We start from the raw sequence: 19,534 nt of genomic DNA on the forward strand, positions 1-19,534 counted from the left end.
CTGGCCACGTCCTCACTACCTCACCCGTATCCGCTCCTGACACACAGACCCGATCAGATGCCAGGGAGGAACTGAGCATCCAGCCACCTCGCCCTTGTCTTCACCTTTCAAAATAATCAGCAAACCAAGATGTCAGGTCACCGCTCGTTCGTCATCCCAAAGGGACGAGCCTGGGATGAGCTAAAGGATGTTTCCCATTTAAAACATACATGCATTCTAGCTCAAAAGAGAGCTTGGCTGTGGCAGTTCCCATCTCTCCACCCTGCTTTCCCTGCCTACAAATTGGGAATTTCCTTGCTGGGGGGACCTCGGAGGGGCCAGAAAAGCAGAGAGAAGCTGAAAGGACCCCAGCACATATCCCCGGGGTGGCACAGCTCCCCATGAACAGCTTGTCCCCAGCCCCAGGGAGGGAAAGGTGACCCGCAGTGTCCCACAGGCACTGAGGATGTAGCCAGCACAGGGAGCTGCATCTGCCCATGGTGATCATGAGCATTTTGCAATGGCGAGCTGGAAAATCCCAGTTGGGGGCTCAGCCTTCAGCATCTGCTTAGGTATGAATGAGTCACTAGGGTTTTCCTTCTCTTCTACGGCTTTCGAGTGTATTTTGGGCAAGTTTTCTGTTCTAGTGGTCTCTTACGGATCTGACTTTGTAGCAATTCAAGAGGAATTTCAGGAAAAGTTGCACTTTGCAGGGAAACTGGGAGAGGCGGGATGATCCTTCAGCCTGTTGTTTGGCTGCGCCCAGGCACCAGCACCAGCCACATCCCAGACTCGACCGCTCTCATTACCCAGCAATTGGGGTTTTTTCAAGATACGTATAAAGCACTTAAATGCGGTGGTGATAAGCGCTTTAGAAACGCCAATAGAATTAGATTAGCTAAATAGGAAACGGCGAGGGTTGCAGGATCAGACATCTATGTGCTGATTTTTCACAGATGCTCCTATCGATCCACTGGGAACAGTGTCAAGCCCTTGGGAAACCAGGTGCCGGGAATCAGGCATCTCTGCATGAGCAGGGATAAGTGTCAGGGCTGGAGATCCCTGTCCTGATGAGATGCTCAGATACTCACCAGAGACACGACAGCCCATGGAGAAGGGAGTCCCGTAACACTGCAACAGCTCAGCATTGCTGTGCAGCTCCAGGAGCAACACCAGGCTCTGCAATAAAGCTCCAACCCAGCTGAACCTCCCTGAAAGCCACACAGCTGGGTGACCTTCAGCAACCTCCCCACATCGCAGGGACCACAAGGTCCCCAAAGACCTGGGGAACTGAGCACGTTGCGTCCCAGCCATGGCACCAGGCGAGCAGCATCCTCCAGCATGGGGATACATACGGCTGCATAGAGAGAGGGATAAGAGCCCCTGTGAAGCAAAACTAGAGCTTTCTGAAAAACCAAACCCATAAGATGTATTTTAGAAAACACCACACACCTGAGTCCATTACTAGGGATGCATTTAGCATACGTATACATATATGCATAGCTTTGCTGCTATATATAGCACCTTCTATCAGCAATGCTCGTTGGCTTTGAAAAAGCCAGGTGAATGTCCGCAGACAGAGGAACTGAGGCACAACTAGATTATTTACAGCTCATTTCCAAAAGTAGTCTTTGAAGCTGGAATCCAATTAATTTTACACCTGGGGAGAGATTTGCATAAGTATTTTCTGTCCATGTGGGCAGGTTTTTTAAAAGGACTCAGCTCTTATCTAGGCACCCAATGCAGATTGTGTTTTCCAAGGTGCCCAACATCCATTAGCAACCCCTTGGAGCATAGCCAGGTTTGTCACAGGGCAGCACCCTCCTTGGTAACCCGGATAGTCACTGAGCCCTTCGAGTATGCCACCTCCATGAGTTGGTCTCCAGAGGTGAGGAGCACCCCTGTTCTGCCACCGCCTTTGGTAGGGACCCATTTCACTGGAGATGTGGGCATCGGAGAACAAATTATTTCCTACCACAGAGAAAGAGAGGGGTTTCTGCTGGTTTAAATCCCTGAACAAGCTCAGCCCAGGATCAGAGAGATGCCTCCGTTGGCACAGGGTGACTGATGGAACGCCAGGACCACCCTGCGTGGTGACCACAACCCATTAGATCACCTTGGTTGTGGCCTAAAACTGCTCCCACACTGCCCAAAGGGGTTGTTTTGTATCTCCCCTGAAAAGATGCCACATGCTCCATACCCCGCTTGCCACCACATCAGCAGGTGCTGCCTGGACAGACCTCCAAGCAGCCACACGCCGTCCTCAACGTGCAAACTCTTTGGGGCAGAAGCTGTATTTAGATCTGTGGGGGTATCCTTCTTCAGTGCACTTCAATGACCTTTTCCTGCTTTGCAGTCACACAAATACTCCAGTGGAGACACGAGCAAGCCGGTGTCACCCCCACATTGCAAACCACAGCCCCTGCGAGCCCATGGCATGGTGACAAAAATCTCTGATCCACGTGACGGCTGCAAAGCATCGCTTTCGAACTTCTGAGGAAGAGACAGAGCTTCAAATGCACATGAAACCTCCCAAGGCCAAGGTTTCACAAACAAACAGCACCCAGGAGGAGGGAGCTGGCAGCCCCGGCCGCAGCAACACCCGCCTGTAATGAGCTGACCCCCAAGCTTCCCCCCGGCTCTTCTATTTGCGGGGTAATTGCTGTACAATTTTAGCCTTGCCCTGCAGCCATAACACATGCCAAGCTGTGTCCAGGGCCAGGTGTGTTCAGAAAAAAAAAAAAAAAGGATAATCAGCTTTTATTTTTAAAGAAAAAGGGAGAAAAATCCAGCACTGAACCCCGGTGCATACATTTTTGTTCCAGCTGAACCAAACTGGCTGCCATCTACGCAAATGGCAGATGAAGAAAACATTGACTTTCTGCTTGAGTCAATAAAAAAGATGAATTGAGTGGGGAGTTGAACATGGAACAGGGAACATCATCATTTACCCAAGGAAGAGAGAGGGTTAAAAGACAGAGAGACTGGCGCATGTTGCATCCGTATCTCACCTACGGGTGTTTCACCTGGGGACTCAGCAGCAAACACAAACACACGCTGACGTGGAAGTTTCATCAGAGCTCCTCCACCTTCTCTAATATCAAACATCCCAGAACAGACACCCTCCCTTTATATATAAACCTTCGCACTATTGCATTATTAAGCGAAACAAAGATTATATGCATTTATTAAAGGCATAAGAGACTATGCCTCCTGGCAGATTCTTCCCTGAGCTCAGTTATTGGCACTAAGTGTCCCACATCACAGGTATTTAGAAGAGCAGAGGTGGCAGAGGTTGCAAAGGATGAATTGGAGGCCCAAGCCCATGGGTGATGATGGGAGAGGCAGGTACATGGGATGGGAGCATGCAGCATCCCCCCCTCGGGCCAGCCAGATCTCAACCATCAGGTTCGTTTCAGTTGTCAATGTCATGGTGAAGGATATTCAGTTGGAACTGCAATGCACAGGAGTGCGGGACATGGTCATCACTACTCCTGCTTAATTAGGTCTGTCAAAGCCGATCAGAGGGACGTTTGCCTGGGAACCCGCTCTGCGGCTGCACATTTAGCAACAGGAGATTGATGACAGGAGAACAGGAGGCATGGGGGGGCGGAAAAAGAAAGACGAGTATTTGCACACTGCAGGACCAGCCTCCTCCTGTCCATCACATTCCACCCGCCGCCTTTAGTTGAGTGTCTATCTTAATTACAGGGACTAAATGGAAAGGCTTCCGTGCTAATCCCAGTTCTGCCTGCGGGGACGAGGAGGACACGATTTGCTTCCAGAGCCCAGAACACAATTTGCTTCCTCTAAAAGGAGCCAGAGACAGATGTGCAGAGATGTGTGGGGCCCCGGCTCCCCCCTCCCGGACCCCCAACCCCCTTGCCAGGGCAGGAAGCAGAGGGTCAAGATCCAATGGATCAATGCCAGGAGCCTCCTGTAAGCATCATGTGGGCTCTCAGAGGTTTCCCCCCGACATCCCGCTCCTTGTCCCCGGGTGACTCTGCAGCCTGACCTGCTTCACCCCGCGGCTGCACCGAGGGCGATGCCGACCCGATGCTGTGTTTGAGGAGAGGTGAAGGTTACCCAAAAGCTCTCAGACAAACACTTCCCCAAAATACAGGCCAAGACTCCTCTTTGATTACATACGCGAGGGCCAAAACATTGATTTTTCAGCCAATAAGCAGCAGCAGAATCAAGCCTCTGTGAATGTAACCTTTGGAAAGAGAGTCAAGTAGGAGGTTTGTGGAGGTAGAGCTCACTGGAGAGGCAAATCTGGGGATTTACATGCAAGAAAACAGCTGGCTTTTGTATTTTTACCATTTCACCCAAACAAGTTTTTCCATACATATTTGTAAAAAGCAGAAATCACAGCAAAGACTAAGTTCAACTTGTTTCTCCAAGTTTTTCCTCTTGATGGAAGGAGCACTGCAAAGCTGAAACGCTGCCTGACGGCTGGCCTGAGGGCAATGAACTCGCTTTCAGCATTTGCCCTAATTCACATTAGAAGACTCAAATATAACTTCTGCAATATTCACCCACTATCTATCCAAAACCAAACTCGGTTTAAAGAAATGAAGATGACCTCAAAACTCCCAGGGGGCTGCTCTGCCACTGGAGACGAGCAGAGAGCGTCTCCAGGAATAAAGCCCCGAGCAAGAGCCAGCATTTTGGAATCGGCTGCAGACTCGGATGGCGAATTATCGCACAACCGTGGGCAACTCACAGGATGCGTCAACGCTCCCGACTCCTCATCTGTAAAACAGGGACAACTGCAGCTACCTGCCTCCCACCGTGCTGCGCAGTTAATTAATGCTCCTTTGAGTCGCGAAGATAAAAAGCAGCCTATAACTGCAAAGTAGTGTTTTATTATTATTATGAATGAAGCCTCCGCTTGTTTCTACAGCAGTGCACCTTAAAGCAGCACTGCTGTAGACGCTATGAATTGTTCTCAGTTGCTGTACTACCGCTGGCATTCGCACCAGTTCGACTGTAGACTTGCACATAAGATCTTTGAATGTGTTGGGGAAGGAAAAATGAGAGGGAGAACAACCAAATAGAAATTCCACCACATGTTTGTGCTTAGCACCTGGACACGATGCTCCCACCCTCCTAGGAGCCGGAACAAAACAAACCAGAGACAACAGCAGCTCTTCGCCTCCCGTTCTTGCCTGTGCTTTACGTTCACGGGCTGCCGTAGCCCTGCGTGTGTAGCATCAGGACAGATAGCACTGCAAGGACACTTAAAACAGCAAATACAGATCACACGGCCACTTAAGGAAGTGATTAATATATTGTCTCTATTTGACAGGTGGGAAAAAGGTAGCACAGGACGCTGAAATCGCCTGCTTACAGGCACACAGTGAGCTGGGGGCAGAAGGGGTGCCTGGGCTGTGCAACGGAAGGGACAGACCCCCTGCTCCAGCCAGGGCAGTGCCAGCTGTGCCCAGCTGTTGGCATCACCCAAACCGTGTCCCCATCCTCCTGGGTGTGCTGGCGGGAGGGACAGTGGGAGCACCCTGGGGGCTCTCAGACCTGCAGCCCCCCACACTCTGCCCTGAGCATCAAAACTGGGGAGCAGTTCCAGAGCCCCCAGTGGCAGCCACAACTCCCAGACTGTACCCAGGCTCCATCCCCCTCCTGCCACTGATACTTTTGAGTTGGCAACACCAGACCAGCACACAGCAAAAGAAGTTCAGTTCCTGGCCTAACTGCTTCCAACAAGCCACCTTTTTGCACCCAGGTTTCCTGCATTATTTAACAGAAGTCCAACATTATCTCCTTTGCTCCATCCATTTTGGAGCACAAGTGTGATGGGAGCAGCAGAGGGACCTGGGGGGTTCAGCTGGAGAACAGAAGCTGAGGGGAGACCTTCTGATCTCTGAACTGCCTGAAAGGAGCTTGGAGCCAGGGGGGGTCGGACTCTGCTCCCCAGGAACAAGCGCCAGGAGCAGAGGAAACGGCCTCAAGTTGCACCAGGGGAGGTTGAGGTTGGATTTGGGGAACAATTTCTTCCCCAAAGGGCTGTGGGGCATTGGAACAGGCTGCCCAGGGCAGTGCTGGAGTCACCATCCCTGGAGGGTTGGACAGATGGAGATGAGGTTCTCAGGGACATGGGTTAGTGCCAGGGTTGGGTTAACAGTTGTACTCGATGATCTTGAGGGTCTCTTCCAACCAAAATGATTCTACGATTATGTGATCTCATGTATCCAGTCTGCAAATCTCCAAGGCAGAAACCTCCCCTTCAATGCCTGTGCAGCCCCTGACTCTCTGCTCTCTCAACTCCCCCCCCCATATCTTGACAATGCAAGCCCAACCTGCAGGAGCAGCCCATGGTTCTCCATCCCCAGCACCGTCTCTCTCCCAGCCCCCTCCGCCATGCCCTCTGCAGGACTCAGATGCTGCAGCACACGCTGGCCACGTCGCTCCCGACAGGTACCTTTCATGTTTAATTCAGAGGCTAGTTTAGTTAATCTATTTTTTAATAATTCATCCCTTCCATCTTAATTTTAGTAGTTGTTGAAAATCCCTAATAAAACATTTAGGGTCTCTTTTACTGAAGCAATGGCATGATTTACTTGAAGGAATCCAGTCTTTGATGTCCTGTCTTAATTCCCTCCCTCCCACCGTGCCTCAATCCTGTTTATTGCCGTGCCGGAGGTAAGAGGTTCTTGTTGAGTTTTGTAACACTTAGATGCTTGGTCAGCGTTAATAATTCAGCTGCCCTGCACAGTTTAGACGAGCCATGTATCACACCAGCCTCTTCATTTTATCAACATCTCCCTTTACCACCACCACGGATCCAGACATTGGCTGGGAGTGATGCAGAGGGACCAGGTGGAGCATCCCGACCGAGGCAGGTCGGAAGCGTGAACAAAATATCGTAGGCGCCAACTACATTGTTGAAAGAATATACACCCTTTTACGGCACTTATATTTCATTCTCTACTGCCGGAATGGAGAAACATGCTGCGTTTTTGCATCCGTAATTGGGGAAGAACAGATGGTGGAGGCACAGTTGGAAGTCATACAGCCATTAAAATAATCTATACAGCTTGTAATTCTCCAACATGTGAGGAAGAGGAGGGTCTGCCTTCACCCAAGCACCCAGCCTGGCCGCCTACCCCGCTGCAATACGGGCAGGAACATTTGTCTTGCACTTATTGGGGTGTTTTGGTGGGTTTGATGGGTTTTACCATTTCCCTTCTCCCAGGATTCTCCCCTTGAAATAACCTGAAAAGCCAACAGCTGCACCAGAGCTGCTTCCACTGGGTATTTACTTGACCCCTGTGTGCCATGAGGGACATATTTTCCCCCAAAATCACTCAGTTAAGGCAATGGCTACCTTTGTATCTATCTTAATGATATTGAAAGAAGAGCAGAAAGTCCTCTTCAGGTAGGTAAGGTTTTCTCTATAGTTAACTTAAATTTTAAATGGGGGTGACAGGAGAAAGAATTACGCCAAAAGAAAGAAAAAAGCATTGATTCATGAAAATTGAAACTTCTCACGGGAGTGCACAGGCTTTGCCATCACCTCTATCTATTTCAAATCTCGAGAGCACTTCTCTGTAAAATCAGAGCAAGAGAATTGCCCAAAAAATAGCCCAGACATTTAGCTGATATATGGAAATGTATGTCCTCGTTCTGCATGATTTAGGCCATGGTTTCAGAGACCGCTACACCCTTCAACACCCCAACAACCACGGTGTTTGGTTCCTCTTAATGGGTGAAGGGTTTTTCTCTGGGACTGGGTTACTGCTTTGTGTTGGCTTTTTTCACTTGAACGTACTATAGAAAGGGTCCTACTCCATCGATATAAAATGGAGAAAAATATCTCAAAAAAACACACTGGAAGGAGTAATCCTTTCCCACTCATACTCAGCAGCCAGCATCCCCACGCTGATTCAGGGAGCAGAGAAGGATGGGGTATCGCAGCAGCATCCCCTGGCTGGGAAGCTGAACACCCCAAGTCCTACAAGCACCGTGCTTCCCACAAACACCTCCCCGGGCTGGACAGGGTGATTTCCGCAGCCAGAAACCTCTCCGTTGGGCTTAAAATCTTCCCTGCAATCACGCAAGCGAGTACCTCCCTAAATCCTTACCCTCTGTCCTGAACACAGGGTAGCCAGCAGGACGTTACCTTGACAGCTGGCTTTGCTTTATGGAGCTGTAAATATATTTTTTAATAGACTGGAGGCAAGAAAGATGTGTTTTCAGGCTCGACAACATCCAAAATTAACTGTGATTCATTTCAAGAGGGGCAAAGGGTTGGAGAAGGCGGGGGGAGCACAAGCCTGAAACTCATGGAATATAAAAGCCTTGAAAGCAACTGCCAAAAAGCCCCTGCACAGCTGCCTTCTGGCTCTTGGAAAGAGATTAAAAACTGAGCAGCATCAGGCTGAAGCAGACGTCATGGAGGCCACCCTGGGCCACGCTCATGCTCAGATAAGACACTTTCTTCTTATTATTTTCCTAGTGACTACCCAGCCTTTGCCAACACATAGCTCTGCCCTGATCCTTGCAGCAATCGGCACAACAGGTTCATCTAAACCAACAAGATGGGAGATGTTGGTGTCTGGGGTGACCAGGGGCTCCCCCTGCCTGGTCCCTGGGGATCTCGGAAGGATCCTGCATGATCGGCAGGATCCCATCCTCCTTCAGCATCCCATCCTCCTTCAGCATCCCATCCTCCTTCATGTGCCAGAGCATTAAGCCTGACGCACCTTCGTTAGCCCCAGTGCTGCTCTCCGACACCTAATTTTACTAACCCTTTAGTGACTAATTTAATTACTCCGGCCCACAAACTGACAGACAGCTGTTAAAAATGGTTATTGCATTATTAATACGCTCCAGTAATTTCCCATTAAAACTATACTGTTAATAATTTTTTCCCTGTATTTCTTCCCTCTTAATTAGTCTATTTAAAACTTTGAAGGAATATTCTCTTTATGGTAAATGGGAGCGTCAAGCAAATTACATTTTTGATTGAATACTTCTGTGATAGGCCAGCAAATAAGACCGTTGAGTTGTTAATTATTGTCAGAGTTTCACACGATGCCTGCTAATGAGGCAGTCAATCTTCTCTGCCATTCCTACAATACTAATGGAGGCCTTCGGTATTGATTCTGTCACCAGGAGAAGGCAGGAACCCCTCTGTCTCTGGTGGCTCTGGGGGGACTTTGTGCTGGGAGGGGACAGGAAAGAGAAATACCTGGTCCATCTGGACATCAACATATAACTTGAGAGACTGATGTAGGGAATTCATTAGTAAAGTGACCATGGATAGGGATTGACGTGAAACTACAAGGTGGCTTGGAAACTGGACCACAGCAGCCTTGGGGTTCTGCTGGAAGATGTGACAGGGAACTTTCAGTATCATTTCTCAAGACCTTTGGGGATTGATCCTATTTGATATTTGCATCGGTGCTCTCATTGCAGGACGGAGGCTGTAACTCTCCACAAGCTGCAAGTGAGATGCCATGAAAAGCCCTTCAGGTCAATGGCAGTCACTCTTGACTATCAGTATCAAGTATTAACTATGTTTGGACTTAAATTATGGCTTTCACCCCCAAAAAAACATGTCATCGCACTGGTCTGGCACCAAGTCAAACTAACACAAGCACAGGAGGGCCCTTCACCTGAGTCCAGCTCCCACCGCCCAGGCAGAAGGGTGGGAGGGATGGACTCCTGTTTGCCTACGGTCACATCAGGCAGGGATGATGTGAGACGGATGACCAGAGAGGTGGTGGATGCCCCATCCCTGGAGACATCCCAGGCCAGGCTGGACGGGACTCTGAGCAACCTGAGCTGGTGAAGATGTCCCTGCTCATGGCAGGGGCGGAACTGGGGGAGCTGGGAAGATCCCTTCAACCCAAACTGTTCTATGATTTTATCAAACCACCCACAACTTTATCATTAATCCCAAGTTCTGCCCAACTCCAGACGACCCACACTTCAGAGCCAACATCTCCAGCCCTGGTCCATCTCTGTTTGATAGGCACTGAATAAAAAAAAAAAAAAAAAAAGAAATGTGGACTGAACAAAGAGAGTTCTCACTGCAAAAGCTCAGCACATATTTACACAGTATCCTGCCGTAATTCTCAGCTTCATCATTTATGTCATTTTAAGCCCTTCGCAGTAGTAGGCAAGTATTAGCTGGTGTTTAATTGTGTGCTGTGGGGTTCAGCGTGGCTCCCGATGAGCTGCTGCTGGGAGAGACCTCGTGGTGCCAGGGCTGGGTGGTCGTAGCGAGACAGTGACAGTGGGACAACCTGTGGCACAGCCACCAGCTGGGATGGTGAGCAGCATCAGGGGACACTTCTCCAGCCTGAGACAGTTTTGCCTTATGTATAAGGGGTGATGGTTTTAAACTAAAAGAGGGAGATTCAGGCTGGACATGAGGAAGAAATTGTTGGCCCTGAGGGTGGTGAGAGCCTGGCCCAGGTTGGCCAGAGAGGTGGTGGATGAACCATCCCTGGAGACATCCCAGGCCAGGCTGGACGGAGCTCTGAGCAACCTGAGCTGGTGAAGATGTCCCTGCTCATGGCAGGGGTGGCACTGGGGGAGCTTTGAAGATCCCTTCCAACCAAACTCTTCTGTGATTCTGTGATAGGGCGAAACAACATCAGTCTGCACCGAGTGACCTGGTTGCGTGATACCCGAGACAAACCCCCGCATGCAACACCTGGACCTACTGTTTGCAGGAGACATGAACACGTTCTCCTCCCAAAACTCACCCAGCCGTGATGCCAGCAGACCTGAATGTGCCCAAGTTGTAACTGGGGGCACTTCGCCCCTCACCTCCCTCCTCTCCAAAGCCTGCTCAATACCAGTCACTTTTCTCCAGTGCAGGAGAAATGTGCTAGACAAATTACATATGGACAGTGTGGTCCATCACATCTTCATCCGCATCCCTCCGTCCCGGCGCTGCCCTCCCTGCCTCCACCCGGCCCCACATGGCACAGCCCCTGGCAGGCAGCGCATCCCCAACCGCACCTCTGCGTTATGATAAAAGGCACTTGGTTGCAGCCAATAACACCTCATTATATCAAAAACACCGCAGGAAACGTCTAGAGCTGAATTGATTATGGCACAGTAATTCTTCAGGCAGTGAAAGCAGGGCAATTCCCAAGATGGGATTATTTTTTTGCAAGGCTTCACCTAATTTTCTTGATTTTTTTTTCCCCCTCTCTGCTCACTCCCCAGCCCTCCCTCCAAACCTCTCCAGCTTTGCAATACTCTTTGCTTTAGTCCCTAAAAACAATATTCTGCTTAAAACACTCCAGCAAATCGCTCAGGAAGGAACCACTGCCCACCGGACCTCTGGGCTTTAAACACGGAGCAGCAGGAGAAATCCAAAGAAGGTTTTGCTTTTTGCTCTGTAGCCAGCAGCCAGCTTTGGGGAGAGTGAAGAAAGACCTGACAGGTACTTATAAACATCTAAATCAGAAAAGGAGAAGCCAAGTAAGCAGCAAATAAACAAACAAAAAGGAACAATGATGCAAAACGCGGGCACAGCGAAGGCAAAGGACCAACGATTTGCAGCTGACGCTCGGTCCAGCTGTGGCAAAGCACGGAAAGGTTTTCTGAGCCAACGGGCAATGCCAGACAGGGAGCACCGTCTGTAAGAGGCTGATGCTGCCTCTAAACCGTGTCCTAATTTTGAGCTGCTTTTTCTCCTGTGCCTGGAAGTCAGGGGACCAGGGAGACCCTGCAGAGCATCTCTCCTCCATCTGGAAACTGCCTGGAAGGAGAAGGACCAGCATGGCAGGAGGAAATTTACTATGAACTGCCTGGAAAGTGCTGCACCGATGGCTCCCCCGCTGCCCCAATGCTGGCAGGACGAACGGAGGGCATTTTGGCTTAATAAATCACACCGTGAACTGGGGTGACATCCCAGAGTGGAGCAAATCCCTCGGGGGCAGCAGCTGTGGCGTCAGGGCACTGCACTGAGTCCAGTGGAGCCAATGGAAACATCACCCTGGCCCCAGCTGCTCAGGAGCAAGAGCTGAAACTAATTAACATCATTCATCTTCAGAGAGCGCAGCCATCCCGGTTCACTGGCTGTGACCGTGGCTGCCCCATGTCCCCGGTGCTTGCCCTGGGGTGAGGCTGAACCAGATCTTTGCCCCTCACTTGTGCCTGGTTTGCACAGAGCTGCCTTCCCCCATCCCTCCACAGCAAGAATGACATTCCGCTACAGCAACATGTGCATCCCCCCTTCCCTTCAGCAATTAAAAAACCCCCATACAAATAAATCTTAATCTTCCTCAAGACTCCTTTCCAAGCCTGCAAGGGACAGTGTCTTCTCATGGTGCCCTTAAAGCAGAAGGACAAAGCTCTCCTGTTCATGTCCACCTCCATTCCCATCATCTCCACCGAGATAATTTCTCTTTCCCGCACCGGCTGCAGAGCCTGTCGCAGGTCCCTGGCACGCTCCCAGGAACATTTCGGCTTGGCTGAATTTTATCAGTTTTGTCCTTTGGATTTAGTGACCCAATGGTAGTTACGGGAGATGAAAACAAGAAAGGAGGAGCAGACACGGTCCACGTCAGGCAAGTTTAAGGCACCTGAAGTCTCATTAGAACTGGCTGGTGGAAGGTGCCAGCTCTTTCTACTAAGTTGCATCAAGAAATAGGTGAAGAAAATGTGTTAACCCATTCCCAATGCCACTGCCCCACCTGGGACTGTATCACCCACTAACACAGTTAAGCTGAAGGAGACCTGAACGTCCAGACGGCACCATGGCCACCATCCCACCCTGCCCTGAAACATCTGGGGGCCTTATGGACAAAACTGTCCATTGTCAGAGAGGGCAGGGGGTCAGAGCATCCTTCCCCAGGCACCCAGGGAACCCTGTCCCTCCTGCTGCTGCCACCATCCTCATTCCACCGCTGTCCCTCTCCTGTCCCCAGCAACCCATGCATGCAACTCCAAATGCCAGCCCACCAGCTGGGCAGCCACATGCTCTCGGCTGGCACCGGGTGAAGGAGATGTGGGTCGGTTTGATCCGAAATGGGAGAGTGCAGAGCTGACCCCAAATATCTGTGCTGGTTGGCACTGCTGTGTCCATCCCCAGGGGTCTGATGCTTTCCAAAACCACTACAGATCCCTCCCCAGCACAGGAGGAGGAGAGCAGAAGTTCCCTGTCCCAAGCCTGGTGCAGGTTCCTGCTGCCTCAGATGGACAAACTGCTTGGTCCCCCTCCCACCTGCAAACCTTCCAGTCCCATTCACAGGCGAGAGATGCATTTAAAGGTAAAGGTAAAAACTCAGATGGGGAAAAAGAAAAAAATGTAATTTAGGAAAAATAGTACAGACAGGCTGTATAAACACAGAGGCCACAGGGCTGCACTTTGAAAAGGCAGCTACAAAGCATGCTCTGGCTGATGTTTAACAAGAAGCAAAGAAAAGGACATAAAAACAAACACCACCATCAAAGAGGGACGGGAGAACTCCTTTCACTGAAGAAACCCAAGGTTTGATTTCACTGCCTTGCATCTCCCTTTCTGCTAAGCACACACATTAGCACAGTAGTTTAGAGCCCATCTCTCCCTCCAAGCCCTCTGAGCATCCTGCTCCACCACGGACACTGCTCCAGGCAGCTGGACAGACGGACACACGGCTACAGCAGCACATCTGCCCTAAGGGGCAGCTGCAGAGTCCAATGCCAAACCCCACTCTGTGCTGGGAGATCCCAGAAACATTACAGGGAATAATTCTGGTGCGAGACAACATTTGCATATTTGGCGGGTATCACAGTTTTTTAATTGTTTCAATAAATATATAAACAAAATCTGTTCGCTCATTGGGTTGTTTATCCCTCCTGGGCTCTGTGGACGAGAGGAACAGCAATCGCTCAGCTGCCAAACCCATAGCTGTTGCTGGGGCTCCCTATGAGGGATTTGCCTACGAGCCAAGTCCAAATTTAAATCCACTACCCCTAAGAGGTTTGATCATTCTCTGTGCAGTTTTACAGCCCAGCACCAAGTCCTCAAAAATGCAGCAGGACTGCACAAAGGATGGGAGCACAGAGAGAGAGTCAAACTCAGCATTACCATAGCAGGAATTAATAAAAGCCCTTGAAGAGGGAGGGTTGAAATGTCCCCTGGATTCTGGGCATGAAAGATCACCCACAGCTGGTGATGGATCAGAGACCAGCGAGGTCCCTGCACCCTCTAAGAGCTGCTGGGTGACCCGTGTTTCAATTCTGACCTACTCTAGATATTCCCTGGGCAATTTCAGCTCAACTTTTGTGTTTTTCCTTCCCCCTTTCCCCTCTGCCCCTATTTCCCCATCACACCCCTCCCGTAATTCATCTCTCATTTTGCTGTTTGCACCCTTGGTGGCTGCCGCAAGGTTACATCTCCATTTAGTCACCCCATAGCCAAGTGAGATGTACCCAACTCTTCTAACCTGCTCTCATAAATCAAAGCGGGCGGCAGGGAGCAGGAAAAATCCCGGTAAGCAGGCTGGATGATGCTAAGTTGACAGATGCAGGGCAAGGGCTGGTGGCTGCCTCTATGTAAAGCATCCCTGCAGAGGTTGAGGCCAAAGGCCGCCTTTATCCCTGTGTTCAGCAATGCAAGCTGCTTCTCCACACCTTTCTCGAGACGACGGCACGTTGGGGTGATAAGAGGCCCAGGCCAGAGCGCTGGGGACATTATCTGCAGGGATGACGGTGTCCCTGTGATGTGCACGGTAATGAATTGCCCTCTTTGCAGAAATGAGTAAGTTGTGCCTGGTGATGCAATGATCAATTCACTCCATCACGTGAAGCCATCCATCCATCACGGGCACCAGCTGCCAGCCGCTTTATTGGCACTAACAGAGCAAGAGCCTCTGCAGGCAAATCCCTGGGGTCCTTGCTGATGAACAGCCCCAAAATGAGGCTTCCCCTGTCCCCCGACCTCCTGGCTGAGGGTCCCTCCAGCATCGAGCACCCAGAAATCACAGCCCATTCTCTTCCAGGAGACAGAAAAGAGGCACGAGGCTCAGCCATGGCCTTTGCCACGGTAAAGCTGTTCCCCCACTCCTGGCCCAGATTCCCTTTGCCTTTCTCATCCACTTTGCTTTTCATCTTCCCCCACTCCCAGGGAGCCTCATGCCACGGTGCTCGACACTGACTTGCAAAATCACAAGTGCCCAAATCACCACAAAAAATCACTGTAAAAGCCCTGTAAACTGAGGCAGGGGTGGTGTCACAAGGGCATGGCAAGGCTGAACCAAGGAAAGCCACAAGCAAGGAGCGAAAGCCCAGCTCCCGTCCTCGACACGAGATGGGGTGCGTGCAGGTGCAGAGCTGCAGAGCAGAGCTCTCTGCCGCCGAGAGAACTGGAAATGAAACAGCAAACAAATAAAGAAGGAAAAAAATCCAGTTGATTGTACTTTGGTAAAGAATTCAGAGAGCAAAGGCGCTCACTTGGGAGCAAAACGAAGATGAATCGACAGCGAGTTCAAGAGAATTCATTCTGCTGCTGAACACTTGTCTCTCCATCAGGACATCTCAAAGGCTTGTCAAGCGAAGGCAAGGCTTTTATTTGTTTCTATGGTTGCCATAACGATAGAGCTATATGTCATGTCAGGTGGCAGCTGAGGCTCGCGCCTCTGATTTATAGCTGTTCACCAGAAATTATCAACTTTTCTGCAGAGCGGGTGGCACAGTGAACCGGGACCACCAGGCGTTTGCCAGTGCCACGCTCTGCCCCCCAGGTTATCTCCCCTCTCGGTCCCCCCACAACCAGCTGCACCCCAAGGGATGCTTTTATTATTCCCCACAGGGATGCATTTGTTATCCCCTACAGGGATGTTTTTATTACTTTTATCACCACCTGTGGGGATGTGCTTGGAGCTGATGGTGGTGGGACCAGACTTTGGGGGTGTGGGTCCTCCCTGTGAGCTGCCCATGGGGCAGAGCAGGGTACATTGCCACAATTACAGCGAGTCCTGGTCCCAAGGGACGAGTGGTATCTCCTAAAGGGCCAAAAACAAACAGCAAGGTGTCCAGGGAAGGTCGGCAGAAGGATTAAACACTTACTAGCAATTTACTTAAAGAAAAAAAAAAAAATATATATATATATATAGATTACTGCATTCATCACCAGGTTATGGGAGAAAAACAGATGAGAGTAAGGGATGGGAGCAATGGGGAGAGGAAAACTAAAGAGAAGTCTTAAAAACAAGTGAGACAAGGTGGGACTGGGAGGTATTTCTTGTCCTGGCAGGGGATGCGCTGCTGGGACAGTGCCCAACCTGGGACCCAGCCCAACCTGGGACCCAGCCCAACCTGGGACCCAGCCCAACCTCACACAAGCAAAGATGATCCCAGACGTGTGACCGACACGATCATCATGTGGAGGACCAGATTCCAGGGTCGATGAGAGGATGCTCAATGTGGTTACTTATGAATTATACATATTAGTTTCATTAACTCTAAGCAACCTCGTGCTTAATTTATGGCGCGCAGCCCTAAAATCTTCACCACTGAGTTCTGAATGCAAAGTCCTGTCCCCACTCAAACCCCAGTACATGTGACAGCATCCCCAGTGGGATGTTCGCTCCTTTGGCTCCTGTCTATAGGAAGTTTCTCTAATGACTTGGTTGCAGCCGCGAATGGAAGATTGGACCCTTCGTTTCCACCTGCCAAAGCACCACATGCAGTTTGTTGCTCTGCTCAGCAGCGCAGCACACAGAGAACAGCATCCCACAGAATCCCTCCAGAAACACAGCGGGGAGTCAGCATTTCCCGGAGAGCTGCTGAAAGGCAGCTCCTCACCCATCCCTGCCGCAGTTTCAGACATCTTCATAAAAACACTAGGCAACATTTGAACCTTTAACCCTCAGAGTTGTAAAGACTTCATCACTTGTTTTCTCCAAACCAGGCTTTCTGCAATTTCCCTCCATTAAACTCTTCAAGACAAGTGACCCTGGAGGCAAAAGGTGTCAGACTAATGAAAGGTCTGGAGGAATGCAGCACGCTCCTTATTAAAGACACAGAAGACATAGTTCTGAGCTACCATCACAGCATCGCAGGACAGCACGCGGGGCACTCCAGGCGCTGAGACGCGGCCGTGTCACAGCTGGTGTGATACAGCCCTGGATCTGCCCCTTGGCACAGGGACATGACAGCATCACAGCCCCCGCGCTGCACGACCAGCTGCAGGAGCTGCCAGCGTGGAGGGACAGCAGTGTCACCGCGGTCCCCCCTCCCCATCCTGTGCAGCCGGATGGCTGCGTTTGAACACCTACATGTTGGACAACACGTGTTCACCTCCCATGGTAGGTCTGACATTACAGATCATCTGGACACGTGAACCACCCAAACTGCTGCGCTACTGCTCCCTTGAGAAGCTACCAACACTTCTCTCAGTCCAGAGGGACAAAGTGAAGAGGCTCCAAGATAAAGAGCTCTAAAAGCACTTTTCTCACTGCCTGAAAGCACACAAGAACCTCAGAGGAGTTTCTTGGAGACAGGCAACAATGCCTGTGAGCACCTGACACAACAACATCCCTGCTCACCCAGTGCAGTGGACCCGGACAGCTCCGGCGATAGCTCCTCTGCAACCATCACACTCCGCTCAGGTGGCATCATCTTGGTTTCCACTCACCCCAGGGTGCTCTGGACCCTGCAGCCCGATGCCCGTTTGAGAAATGTTTAAGTTCTAACGCAGAAATCGCTTTTTGGTTTTCACTGTATCTGTGAAACCCTCCATAATTCAGCATCAAATATTTATCATTACGTTTATTAAAGTTTTAATAATTTAGCATCTCTTGTACATAAGATCCAAGTGCTGTGAACTCGCCTCCCTTATTCTGCCTGGGTCACTCCAGTATTTATACCTGAAATTCTCACTTCGGGTTTCATTTACGAGGGAGCAGGCAACAATCTGTTTGCCAGTAACCCACATCCTCCTACCTGGCATTCATCCATCCCGAGACTCCTGAATGAGGACCAGTGCCCGGAGACAATCACTGCACAGGAGCTGAAAACAAGCTCCCTAGCTTCTGCTTTCACTAAGGTACTTTGAACAAAGATGCGAAGAGGCAAGAAATAATGTTCTCCTGGCATCTTGGCTTGGAAAATGTTAATATACAACAAGGCGACCCTTTGCAAATGAAAAGCAGTACTCTTCTGCACACAGGAAAAACAATGCCCCTAAGAGAGCCAAATTGTGATAGATATGTACCATCAGTCTCTTTTTGCAGGAAAAGGATCAAGCTCTAATTAGCCACAAAAACACACTTGGAAGTGAGGACTCTTGGATGCCAGTCCTGGCTCTGCCATAGTTTTTGCAGGCATAGTGAATACAAGGAAAGAAAAAAACTCTCTAATTGTATAATAATTGGACAAGCAACATGGCCTTTCACCAGGGTCTGACCTCAACCCTTCATGAACACCAAGGCAAACTATCAAAGGCTGGGTGGATGTGATATACACACGAATTTCTGAAAGATAACAGCACAACCATACTGGTAAATACATCAATTTAAGCTATGCAATCTAACATTACATTTAAGCCACTTTAAAACTGCCTTGTCAAAGGTTCGTAATGATTTACCAGACTGGACTGGCCAGCTGTGGAGCTACAGACACAGGCCTGGCCTAGACTTATCAGGACCAAAAGAGCCTGGAGAGTTATCCCATCAGATTTCTTATTGGAAGAAAATAAATCAAACTTATTATCATAGAAATCATTGCATCCTCAATAACAATTTAAAGAGCAGCATAGTCACTCAAGCATGAGAAAAACAGAAATTTGCTTCCTACCTGACATCTGCAGGATCTTCTGTCACCAGAACATCTGTTTTGCAGCTGGCAAGAGGATTGATGGAAAGCTCCACGGGGGGCACCACGAAGCTCTTACTGACAGGCAGCCACAGGCCTTGACCCAAACTGTAGGTGGACCTGAAATAAGGACAAACACGTCACACAGGAACAGAGTGTCCACAGTGAATGGTGGCCTTCTACTGCACCTGGCCACTTGGACATCAAGGCAGCGGTGGCACCTTGGGATAAGTTAGTCATTTAGTCTTGTCCTGAAATCCAAATGAGAGAGGAATAGCTAGAGATGTGACAAGGAGAACTTGGGGATGGTCAAGTTCTTCTTTGTAGTCCAGAGAGACCTTCTGTGTGCGCACCATCCTCCCTTTTGCTGAGCCATGTCTGGCCAAGGGGACAAGAGGGAAACCCTTCCCCATCTGCAGAATACAGACAAACCTTTCAGGTTATGGTTGGACTCGATGATCTTAAGGGTCTCTTCCAACCCAAAATGATTCTATGATTCTAAAAACAAATAATAAGCATGTCCCCCAGCCCGCACAAGATGGAGCTGGGAGCGACCAAGATGTAGCATCTGCTGGGATGTCCTCACCAGCTCTCCTCTCCCAAAAGTCCAAGCTGGATACTCCTTTGACTCACCTGAGTATCTTCTCCGGCGCCTGCTCTCCTGTGACCAAGTCGTATCCCCGCTCCAGTGTTGTGTAGGGCCATGGCCTGGGACACAGAGAGAGAAAGAGGAGCTGTGGCACATCACCCAGCAGGGAACACAGCCCAGCCC

The 19,534-nt window shown here is 50.0% G+C and overlaps 1 protein-coding gene across 2 annotated transcripts in view; it reads right to left on the minus strand.

The window, feature by feature from the left end:
* ASTN2 (astrotactin 2) overlaps positions 1 to 19,534 on the minus strand; it is a 312,197-nt gene that overhangs the window by 155,317 nt on the left and 137,346 nt on the right. For both annotated transcript variants that reach the window (XM_065853591.2, XM_071817431.1), the window contains exons 9-10: positions 19,396 to 19,470; positions 18,745 to 18,882 (exon numbers count right to left, since the gene is read on the minus strand). In XM_065853591.2, coding sequence (XP_065709663.1) covers positions 18,745 to 18,882; positions 19,396 to 19,470 — 213 coding nt within the window. The remainder of the gene's footprint in view (positions 1 to 18,744; positions 18,883 to 19,395; positions 19,471 to 19,534) is intronic.

This window comes from Patagioenas fasciata, chromosome 20 (assembly GCF_037038585.1).
Source record: "Patagioenas fasciata isolate bPatFas1 chromosome 20, bPatFas1.hap1, whole genome shotgun sequence".
Classification (NCBI taxonomy): domain Eukaryota; kingdom Metazoa; phylum Chordata; class Aves; order Columbiformes; family Columbidae; genus Patagioenas; species Patagioenas fasciata.